Raw genomic sequence first — 12,306 nt, 5'->3', positions numbered from 1 at the left:
AATTTATACTGACTTTTTGATCACCCGGTAAATAGCATCCACGCACAATACGAAGAGTTAAGGCAATTGCACTATTTATCCGTCCCCCAGACACGCTTTGCATGACCTCCACTGCTAATACTGCCGCCTGCCGTTTGTGGGTGGTCATTACGCGTTTACGTCGAACGTACGCGGTCGTCATATTAATGTGACTGTGCCGTGTGTGACAACATGAATGTTGATAAGAAAGACTTCCAATAACATGATCATTAAGTGAACACTTCGTGTTTTACTCACTTGAACAAGACGGTTGAAGTCCTCACTGCTGATTGGGTCACGGCCAAAATAGAATTCGCGGATCTTCAGTGCGGCCTCCTGACGGTATTGCTCATCGCCTGCGGTGACGTCCAAGCTGATCGTATCGACAAAGCTGGCGTCGAAAGCTGCGATCGTTTCCTCGTCCAAGAACACGTTTTTTGCTGGAAAATTATACAATACCATAAAGCACAAGCGTCATTCTAACACTGAGACACTGTCTTTTACTAGTGGGAGTAGGCGAAATAATTTGAAGATTAGATTGCAATATGCATGTGTTTCTGCTGAGTGGACGTAGCGTTCATCTGCATCAAAGTCCAGATGAAATATAACGTACTATTACAGTGTATTTCACATATACACTGCTGACCATTAAAATTGCGACACCACGAAGATGACGTGCTACAGACGCGAAATTTAGCCGACAGGAAGAAGATTCTGTGATATGCAAATGATTAGCTTTCCAGAGCATTCACACAAGGTTGGCGCCGGTGGCGACACCTACAACGTGCTGACATGAGGAAAGTTACCAACCGATTTCTCTTACACAAACAGCAGTTGACCGGCGTTGCCTGTTGAAACGTTGTTGTGATGTCTCGTGTAGGAGGAGAAACACGTACCATCACGTTTGCGACTTTGATAAAGGTCGGATTGTAGCCTATCGCGATTGCGGTTTATCGTATCACGACATTAGTGCTCGCGTTGGTCGACATCCGCTGACTGTTAGCAGAAAATGGAATCGGTTGGTTCAGGAGGGTAATACGGAACGCCGTGCTGGATCCTAACTGCCTCGTATCACTAGCGGTCGAGATGACAGGCATCTTATCCGCATGGCTGTAACGGATCGTGCAGCCACGTCTCGATCCCTGAGTCAACAGATGGGGACGTTTGCAAGAAAATAACCATATGCACGAACAGTTTGACGACGTTTGCACCAGCATGGACTATCAGCTCGGAGACCATGGCTGCCGTTACCCTTGACGCCGCATCACAGACAGGAGCGCCTGCGATAGTGTACTCAACGACGAACCTGGGTGCACGAATGGCAAAACGTCATTTTTTCGGATGAATCCAGGTTCTGTTTAAAGCATCATGACGGTCGCATCCGTGTCTGGCGACATCGCGATGAACGAACATTGGAAGCGTGTATTTGTCATCACCCGGCGTGATGGTATGGGGTGCCATTGGTTACAAGTCTCGGTCACCTATTGCTCGCATTGCCAGCACTTTGAACAGTGGACGTAACATTTGAGGTGTGTTACGACCCGTGGCTCTACCCTTCATTCGATCTCTGTGAAACCCTACATTTCAGCAGGATAATGCACGACCGCATGTGGCAGGTCCTGTACGTACCTTTCTGGATACAGAAAATGTTCGAGTGCTGCCCTGGCCAACATATTCTCCAGATCTCTCACCAATTGAAAGCGTCTGGTCAATGGCGGCCGTGCAACTGGCTCGTCACAATACGCCAGTCACTACTCTTGATGAACTGTAGTATTGTGTTGAAGCTGCATGGGCAGCTGTACCTGTACACGCGATCCAAGCTCTGTTGGACTTAATGCCCAGGCGTGTCAAGGCCGTTATTACGGCCAGAGGTGGTTGTTCTGGGTAATGATTTCTTATGATCTATGCACCCAAATTGCGTGAAAATGTAATCACATGTCAGTTCTAGTATAATATATTTGTCCAATGAATACCCGTTTACCCGGGTTCCCGGGTTCGATTCCCGGCGGGGTCAGGGATTTTCTCTGCCTCGTGATGGCTGGGTGTTGTGTGATGTCCTTAGGTTACTTAGGTTTAAGTAGTTCTAAGTTCTAGGGGACTGATGACCATAGATGTTAAGCCCCATAGTGCTCAGAGCCATTTGAACCATTTTTTGAATACCCGTTTATCATCTGCATTTCTTCTTGGGATAGCAATTTTAATGGCCAGTAGTGTACTAGTGGGAGCAGGCTAAATAGTTTGATGACTAGATTGCAATATGTTAGTGCTGAGTGGACTTAGCGTTCATCTGCACCAAGGTCGAGATGAAATATAACGTATTATTATAGTATATTTCATATATTTATTCCCATTTGTATCATAACATCTACGTATAAAAGGAAGAAGAAAAATTTTCGTAGTGTTTCATTATTCACTCTGGATTCTCATTCGAGTGGCAATTTTATGTACATTAGCTTGAGAAACAGGTCACAGCACTCCTGAGATTTGTAAGCTTTTTTTTCTTTATTGTTATCTGCAAGATGTGTCTGATCCACTGATAAGCAATGGAATTTACTTTGTGGTCATATTATAACCAGAGGAGATTGGTTGAAATAAAGGCGGGTATAGTTAGGATTTACAGCTGTATAGCGGAGACATAATTTCTCAAGTTTAGCTAGTAGATTTGGTGTACCAGAAAGCCTAGGTAAACTTTTTTTGGGATAGGAGGGGGAAGATCTTTCTGACTGGTTTGATGCAGCTAGCCACAACTTCCGTTTCTCTGCAAATCTCCTCATCTCAGAGATTCTTCCTCTACAGTTTTTACCCTCTGCAGCTTCGTCTTCTACCACCATGGAAATTATTCCATGATGTCTCAACACATATCCAATCATCCTTGCCCTTCTTGTTGTCAGTGTGTTACACATAATCCTTACCTAACTATCCTGTAGATACGTTTCTCATTTCTTGTCTTATAAATCCTGTTAAATAACGAAATCATTAAAAGACAGCAAGAATGAATCAGCGATGAACAGAAACGTTCTTAGACTCATTTACATATTCAGTAACACCACATATAAGAATCTTCTTTGTCGGTATTCCCCGAGGCCTTGATTCACTTCTGTTCAATGTTATGCTCCAGAGGTATGTTTTCAGAAATTTCCTCTTTGACGCTAGCCGACTTACTTTAGCGAGGAAAGCCCTCTCTGCCGGTACTAGTCTGCTTTTCATATCATCCTTTCTTCATTCATCATGGGTCATTTGTTTCCAACGTAGCAGAATTCCATCACTTCATATACGACGTTTCCCCCAAAATTTGAGGTTCAGCTTACCACTTATCTCATTTCAGCGACTACTCACTACTTTCGTTCTTTTCCGGTTTACCCACAGCCCGTATCCTATGCTCATTAGACTGACTATTTCATTCAGAGTCCCCCCCCCCCCCAATTCTTTCTCACTATAGTGAGCATAACAGTGCTATCAGGTGGATCTTAACTTTTTATGAGCGATGCGTCTCAGTTGTTTGGATAATGTACGTTATGAGGGCACTGAAAGACCTAAGCCGAAACAAGGCCCCGGGAATAGACAACATTCCATTAGAACTACTGATAGCCTTGGGAGAGCCAGCCCTGACAAAACTCTACCATCTGGTGAGCAAGATGTATGAGACAGGCGATATACCCTCAGACTTCAAGAAGAATATAATAATTCCAATCCCAAAGAAAGCAGGTGTTGACAGATGTGAAAATTACCGAACTATCAGTTTAATAAGCCACGGCTGCAAAATACTAACACGAATTCTTTACAGGCGAATGGAAAAACTGGTAGAAGCCGACCTCGGGGAAGATCAGTTTGGATTCCGTAGAAATGTTGGAACACGTGAGGCAATACTGACCCTACGACTTATCTTAGAAAAACAGATTACGGAAAGGCAAACCTACGTTTCTAGCATTTGTAGACTTAGGGAAAGCTTTAGACAATGTTGACTGGAATACTCTCTTTCAAATTCTGAAGGTGGCAGGGGTAAAATACACGGAGCAAAGGGCTATTTACAATTTGTACAGAAACCAGATGACAGTTATAAGAGTCGAGGGGCATGAAAGGGAAGCAGTGGTTGGGAAGGGAGTGAGACAGGGTTGTAGCCTCTCCCCGATGTTATTCAGTCTGTATAATGCGCAAGCAGTGAAGGAAACAAAAGAAAAATTCGGAGTACGAATTAAAATCCATGGAGAAAAAATAAAAACTTTGAGGTTCGCCCATGATATTGTAATTCTGTCAGAGACAGCAAAGGACCTAGATGAGTAGCTGAACGGAATGGGCAGTGTCTTGAAAGGAGGTTATAAGATGAACATCAACAAAAGCAAAACGAGGATAATGGAATGTAGTCTAATTAAATCGGGTGATGCTGTGGGTAGTAGATTAGGAAATGAGACACTTAAAGTAGTAAAGGAGTTTTGCTATTTGGGGAGCAAAATAACTGATGATGGTCGAAGTAGAGACGGTATAAAATGTAGACTGTCAATGGAAAGGAAAGCGTTTCTGAAGAAGAGAAATTTGTTAACATCGAGTATAGATTTAAGTGTCAGGAAGTCGTACCTGAAAGTATTTGTATGGAGTGTAGCCATGTATGGAAGTGAAACGTGGACGATAAATAGATTGGACAAGAAGAGAATAGAAGCTTTCGAAATGTGGTGCTACAGAAGAATGCTGAAGATTAGATGGGTAGATCACATAACTAATGAGGAGGTACTGAATAGAAATTTGTGGCACACCCTGACTAGAAGAAGGGATCGGTTGGTAGGACTTGCTCTGATGCATCAGGGGATCACCAGTTTAGGGCAGCGTGGAGGGTAAAAATCGTAGAGGAAGACCAAGAGATGACTAAACCAATCAGATCCAGGAGGATTTAGGTTGCAGTAGGTACTGGGAGATGAAGAAGCTTGCACAGGATAGAGTAGCATGGAGAGCAGCATCAAACCAGTCTCAGGACTGAAGACCACAACAACAACTACAAGTACACTGTTATGGGCAAGTTTAGAGGTGAAAGTCGAATTGGTTATGGCCTGTTGGGCTTTGGAGCAATCAAGATCAGCGTCAGGGGTTAAAATGGGAAGCGTCAAAATTACTCTTATTGAAGAGACAGCACATGTTAGAACATATTTTGTGTGAATTACTTTTAGCATGTTGCACAGTGTCTCACGGTAAGAGAGCACGTCACGTTGTAGCTAGTGGGATGTCCGTCATAGAGTTTTCAATATACAGTATGTCCCACAAATATTTATGAAACTGGGACATAACTTTCGCACTCGAATTAATAACTAGGACAGATTTTGAGGAATCTGTAGAATATATAGATGATGCAGTCGGACTCCATAAATTACACATATCCTGTGCGTAATATCTGAATCAGCAGCACGATGATAACGGGAATAAGTACTGACCGTTAACGGTGGCCAGACCCTCGGCAGAATTAAAGCCAGCGATGAGCGGCACGCGGTTGACGTGTCCGCTTTCCAGGATTCCAGTTGGCATGTCCGTGATGAAAGCACCTTCCCATTCCTCCTCCACGACGGCCAGGAAAGCAAATGTGCTGAACCGTTTCTTGTCCTGGAACGCAGAAGACGGACATTCTGAATGAGATTCAGAGGTATATTAACCTGATCAACATTTCTTACCGTAGCCTAAAGCTGTCGGCACACGGACTGTGCCGTCGAACGTTAACGTTGAGCGTGCCGATTTCAACGTGCTGCTGAACACCCAGACACGATGCGACTTGTGCGTACGGTACGTGGGCCCCAACATGGTATACGCGATCGCAACGCACTCCAGCGGCAGTTGAGGGATGTTTCTAGTTCGTGAATCACACTGTTTACTCAACGGCCGCGTGTAAAATTCGAACGTTAGCACTATTAAAACGCACATTTCCTCCACCGTCCACGAAAAGCAAAGTACCATGTCCATGACAAAGGCTTAAAAAAGTTCCATTACAAACAGTGCGGTACAAATGTGGAATACTTTTCCGCATAAGATAAACGTTATTTCATTATTCCCACGTTTTAGTAAAACTCCAAGGTCAGTCTTACTTGATCACCGTTCCTACCCAGTAGCATAATCTTTGCAACATATGAATTCTGAAAAGAAAAAGGAGCAAAATATCTTTATGCAAGTAGCGCAAGCTGTCCTGTCGATTAAGCCAATCGAACAAAGTCACCCCTCAAAAAAAAGGTAAACTTATATTTACATAACATCAAATATTGTGATATATACTTGTATTAAACTAATAATAAAGAATCAGAACGCAATAAAAACGGGAATGTTAGGAAAAAAATTAGAAGTGTCAATACGCGAAACACTGCCCCAACAAACTCTATACACGACAATGACGCTACTCATTACGCTAAACCAACAACACTCCTTATGTATCTAATTATAGTGTTTTAACCTTGCTGATAACCTTAATCGTACATTTGATACTAACTGAAATTTAATTATAACAAATTGTACTATAACAATGCGTTTTGGGCGAATCTTCAGTGTGTCGCTGCCTTCAAATAGCCTACTCTCATAATACGCAAGGTACAATAATTCTTTTGCCACGAATATGTTGTTTCTCATTATTTTATTGGAACGAATCACACAATTAAAAATGGGTTTTCCAGTGATTCTCAATTTGCTGGTGCTCAGAAACGGTATATGTGCATATAGGCTTGATATGAATGGCAATATGGCCCCTCACAACTCTGTACTGAAGGGAGACGGCGTGCGTGTGACGTAGGTAGCGTTGTGCCACCTCATTGGCCAACGCTCAGACGCACGCTCAGAATATATGACATGCCACATATTGCTCTTCACGTTCGGAAAGACTCCCGAATGTGCTATTCCGCGCTATGACGTCAGAAACTTGGCACGCTCAACGTTTGGATGCACGGTCCGTGTGCCGACGACTTAAGAATGAAGGTCACCACTGCGAACCACGTTGCGTGTGGAAACCAATTTGGACGCTAAGTCGATGGCCGAGAGTACTGTAGGAAGTCGGCGTCAAGATTGCCCTTTACCTCAGCCCGAATAAGTACAAGTGACACAAAGTCGGAATCGTCTTTCCCAACAACACTCAATCAAACCGAGTCCAGAAAAGTCTAGGTACATAAGACAGACAATTGTAAACATAGCTGACAGCAGAAACCGTAAACAAATTTTCAATATTACAAAGCATACAGTCAACCGATTGCAGTAAACTTATCCAGCAGGTTGGCTGTATACTTTTTTGCATTGAAAAGGCATGAAAGTGAGATAACTACTGTACACAAAAAAAGAACGTTGGATGTGACGTACATATACAGACAAAGAAATGTTTACGATTTCAGAAAAACTGGACGATTTATTCAAGAGAAAGAGCGTTACAAGTCAATAACGCATTGGCCCAGCTCTCGCCCCTAAGCAGGCAGTTATTCGCCTTGGCACTGATTGACAAAATTGCCGGGTGTCGTGAAGGATATCGTGCCGCATTCTGTCCAGCTTTCGTGTTAAATCGTTACTGCCTATAATGCTCCATACGTTCTTAATTGGAGAGTATCTTGTTGACCAGGGTAGAATTGTCTTCAGCGATGCTTGTGAAACTGAGCCGCGACGACCAGCGAAGACGTGTCTGAAGATGACCTGGACAGTGGTGGAATACAAACCTGACTGTCGACCGCCATATGGCCCGACAAACGGGAGCAATAGTCTGGAGTGCAAATTACTTTTCATAGCAGGACGCCTTTGGTCGTTATCCGCTGCACACTTAGAGCACAGCGGTACGCCATCGGTATTCATATCATTCTGGACTTACATTTCAGCAAAATAATACCCCCTCGCACAGGACGAGAATCTTTATTGCTTGTCTTCATGCTTACTAAATTGTACTTAGCCAGCAAGGTCACACGATCTCTCCCGAACTGAGAACGGGAAAGACCCTACAAACAGCTTGGCAGTTAACGATCTAACGCTCCATTTGGACAGAGTTTGCCATAATATTCCTCAGGAGGACATCCAACCAACCTATGAATCAATGCCAAGCCGAATAACTCATTGCGTAAGGACCAGAGGTGGCCCACGCGTTATTGATTAGCTCTATTTGTGAAGCTCTTTTCCTTGAACAAATTATACAGTTTTTAGGAAACTGTAATCATTTGTATGTTTGTACATGTGCGAGTACATCACATCATACGATTTCCGTCTCAGATAATACCTTCATGATCAGTAGTTCTTTTTATTTTTCCTTACGGTACATTTGACAATCAGTTTAACGGAAACCTAGACGACGAGATTTGAGCTGCCAATAAACTCGCTGGGTGGGTACATTTTTTCTATAGAGAGCTAACAGCCTTTGCCAATAGACGTTTTGCCGTGACGCCTGGATTCGCAGCTTCCGAAGGCGGAACTACGCGCAGTACAAAGAGTGTCGCCGCTATTCACCGAGTCTGTCTACATATCGCCAGTGAGGCAGGATATTTGAAAATGTGTCTACCTATACTCATCACCCGCGTCAGAAACTTTTCCATAGGGTATATTTAAACGTTTAATCGGGATGGAAGGCACGTCACAGTCGTATGATTTGAGTTCCGGAATAAATTTACCTCTGACTACTACAAGGATCTTCTGTTTCTTATTGCTGTGTAATGATAGATTTTGTGGCTGCCACTCCCATTCCCAGATCCACTTGGTATACAGGATGATCCATTGATAGTGACCGGGCCAAATATCTCACGAAGTAAGAATCAAACGAAAAAAAAATTACAAAGAACGAAACTCGTCTAGCTTGAAAGGGGAAACCAGATGGCGCTATGGTTGGCCCGCTAGATGGCGCTGCCATAGATCTAACGGATATCAACTGCGTTTTTTTTTAATAGGAGCCCCAATTTTTATTACATATTCGTGTAGTACGTAAAGAAATATGAATGTTTTAGTTGGGCCACTTATTTCGCTTTGTGATACATGGCACTGTAATAGTCAGAAACGTATAAGTACGTATTATCACGTAACATTCCGCCAGTGCGGACGGCATTTGCTTCGTGATACATTACCTGTGTTAAAATGGACTGTTTACCTATTGCGGAAAAGGTCGATATCTTGTTGATGTATGGCTATTGTAACCAAAATTCCCAACGGGCGTGTGCTATGTGTGGTGTCACCGCCAGACACCACACTTGCTAGGTGGTAGCCTTTAAATCGGCCGCGGTCCGTTAGTATACGTCGGACCCGCGTGTCGCCACTATCAGTGATTGCAGACCGAGCGCCGCCACACGGCAGGTCTAGAGAGACGTCCTAGCACTCGCCCCAGTTGTACAGCCGACTTTGCTAGCGATGGTTCACTGACAAATTACGCTCTCATTTGCCGAGACGATAGTTAGCATAGCCTTCATCTACGTCATTTGCTACGACCTAGCAAGGCGCCATTACCAGTTATATTGAGATTGTAATAATGTCTAAACAAGAGCGATGATCTCCAAGTATGGGTTAAAGTTAAGTATTATATCAACTACGTACTTTATTTGCTACTATTAATTCCCTTAACTGTTCCAGACCTCACGCCAATTTGGTTTTTCTTTCTGTGGGGAAAGTTGAAGGATAATTGCTATCGTGATCCAACGACATCGCCTGACAACATGCGTGAGCGCATTGTAGTGCATGTGCAAACATTACGGATGGCGAACTACTCGCTGTTGAGAGGAATGTCGTTACACATATTGCCAAATGCACTGAGGTTGACGGACATCATTTTGAGCATTTATTGCAGTAATGTGGTATTTATTGGTAATCACGCTGTAACAGCATGCGTTCTCAGGAATGATAAGTCCACAAAGGTACATGTATCACACTAGAACAGCCTAAATAAAATGTTCGAACGTACCTACGTTCTGTATTTTAATTTAAAAAAACCTACCTGATAGCAACTGTTCGTCTAAAATTGTGAGCCATATGTTTGTGACTATTACAGCGCCATCAAGCGAGCTATGTGCCGGACATCCATCATGTTGGAAGTACGTCGCCATGTTGTCATGCAGTGAAACATCATGTTGTAACATCGGTAGAACATTACGTAGGAAATCAGTATACATTGCACCATTTAGACTGCCATCGATAAAATGGGGGGCAATTATCCTTCCTCCCACAAAGCGAAAAAAGTGGCCCAACTAAAACATTCATATTTCTTTATGTACTACACGAATATGTAATAAAAATGGGGGTTCCCATTAAAAAAAAAAACGCAGTTGATATCCGTTTGACCTATGGCACCGCTATCTAGCGGGCGAACCATAGCGCCATCTGGTTTCCCCCTTCAAGCTAGACAAGTTTCGATCTTTGTAGTTTTTTCGTTTGATGCTTATTTCTTGAGATATTTGGCCCGGTCACGATCAACTGACCAACCTGTATATACACCTCTAATCACTATGCGGTTTGTTTCTCCTTGCTGCCATCATCACTCTGCAGTAACGTTCATAGCTTTAAAACCTGTGTCCATAGCACCACATTGGAGTGAACGTTCAGTGGTCGGCAGCAGATAATCACAATTGTTCATTTAGGTACAGACTCATATTCTCGCCAAATCCATCCACTAATACAAATATTAGTCAATCTCCGAGAACTCACCTGAGGATGACTAGCATGTTTCAGCTAAAATATTGTGGAGTGCAGTTGACAGCGACTGGTTGAAAGCCAGAGATTTCTTCGAACATTACAAACATGTATTGTTATCCAAAATCTTCTTTAGACAAGAACCCAAAAAAAATCCATATTCAGAATTTCGTTCGATGCGCGTACTTTTATGGTACAAACTCGTCAGAAGTCGGGAGTATTTACGTTTCACTCGCTGCCATATGTCGTAATTATTTGTCTGTTGCTACCCTTTTGCAGAATATCAGGGTCTCACATTTTTCGTCAACTACTTGAAATTCTTCTACCATACCGCTTGTCTAAGGTTTCCTGTTTCTCTTTCTCTTGTGCCTTTGTCCTGCTTAGGCGCAGTGTTGGCACGATTATTAACGGATGTGGCGTGGTGAGTTTAAGAGGTGGCCGGATTTCGTTCCTATAGTCACCCCGTCATCCCCCGGGACACGTCATGTGTACTCCAACAGTCTGCTGGCAGTGTTTGAGAATCGTGTAACTGAGGCGGGACTTGGCTACCAGCCCGATATTCACCTATTATTATGTGGGGAACCGCCTAAAAACCACATCCTGGCACACCGACCCTCGTCATTAATCTGCTGGCAGGATTCGATCTGGGACCAGTGGATCTCCTCATCCCAGAAGCCGCACTCTAACATGCACAGTTATCCGGGCAGGTTTACCTCTAGGGTAAGATGGCTGGATATTTTCTTATCACGTCTGAGAACCTAATCTATCACATTCAGTCCACAATAATCAGTTTGAGACAGATTCCTTCCTTATCGTCCAAATTAATGCGGTGTTTCACCTTCGTACATATGGTTCCCTAGCAATTTTCTGCACCAAGTCAATGTTCTTACGTTCGGCAGCAGGTTTTGTGCAGCTGTAATACTCCTTCCACAACTATGGATGGACGTCTGGCTCTCTGGCTCCAATGTATCGTCACTGTTATTAGTACTGAACCACTTCAACGTATACGGTTGTCGTTTCCAAGGTCTCGCGGTGAATTGTGGCTGAGCTAGTTGAAAAACATTTTTTTAAACAACGGTACAGATAAAAACTGTGTGCTGGAATCAGACACAAGCTCGGAACCTTGTCTCCCGTGTGCAATGCTAAGCTACTAACGCACAGACAGTAGCCCACACTCTAAACTTCCCTTTACAGGATCCGATCTCGATATGATTTTCCTGGATTAATGTTTCCCTGCTTATGATCTTGTTTGTTTTAAATCTGGCTGATGTGAGAAATGCCAACGCTTGGCGGTCGATATGCTGTGGCATATTTCCCTTCATATAATCTAGGGTCGGCGGGAGTGGTTCAAATGGCTCTGATCACTATGGGACTCAACTACTGAGGTCATAAGTCCCCTAGAACTTAGAACTACTTAAACCTAACTAACCTAAGGTCATCACACACATCCATGCCCGAGGCAGGATTCGAACCTGCGACCGTAGCGGTCGCGCGGTTCCAGACTGTAGCGCCCAGAACTGCTCGGCCACTCCGGCCGGCGGCGGGAGTGGCCGAGCGGTTCTAGGCGCTACAGCCTGGAACCGCGCGACCGCTACGGTCGCAGGTTCGAATCCTGCCTCAGGCATGGATGTATGTGATGTCCTTAGGTTAGTTAGGTTTAAGTAGTTCTAAGTTCTAGGGGACTGATGACCTCAGAAG

The 12,306-nt window shown here is 43.7% G+C and overlaps 1 protein-coding gene across 1 annotated transcript in view; it reads right to left on the bottom strand.

The window, feature by feature from the left end:
- LOC124805487 (juvenile hormone esterase-like) overlaps nt 1-12,306 on the bottom strand; it is a 147,774-nt gene that overhangs the window by 38,945 nt on the left and 96,523 nt on the right. The window contains exons 7-8 of the mRNA XM_047266051.1: nt 5,436-5,601; nt 277-458 (exon numbers count right to left, since the gene is read on the bottom strand). Coding sequence (XP_047122007.1) covers nt 277-458; nt 5,436-5,601 — 348 coding nt within the window. The remainder of the gene's footprint in view (nt 1-276; nt 459-5,435; nt 5,602-12,306) is intronic.

Source organism: Schistocerca piceifrons, chromosome 7 (genome assembly GCF_021461385.2).
Source record: "Schistocerca piceifrons isolate TAMUIC-IGC-003096 chromosome 7, iqSchPice1.1, whole genome shotgun sequence".
NCBI lineage: Eukaryota > Metazoa > Arthropoda > Insecta > Orthoptera > Acrididae > Schistocerca > Schistocerca piceifrons.
The sequence above is the reverse complement of the archived record's forward strand: the minus strand, read 5'-3'. Positions and strand labels throughout refer to the sequence as shown.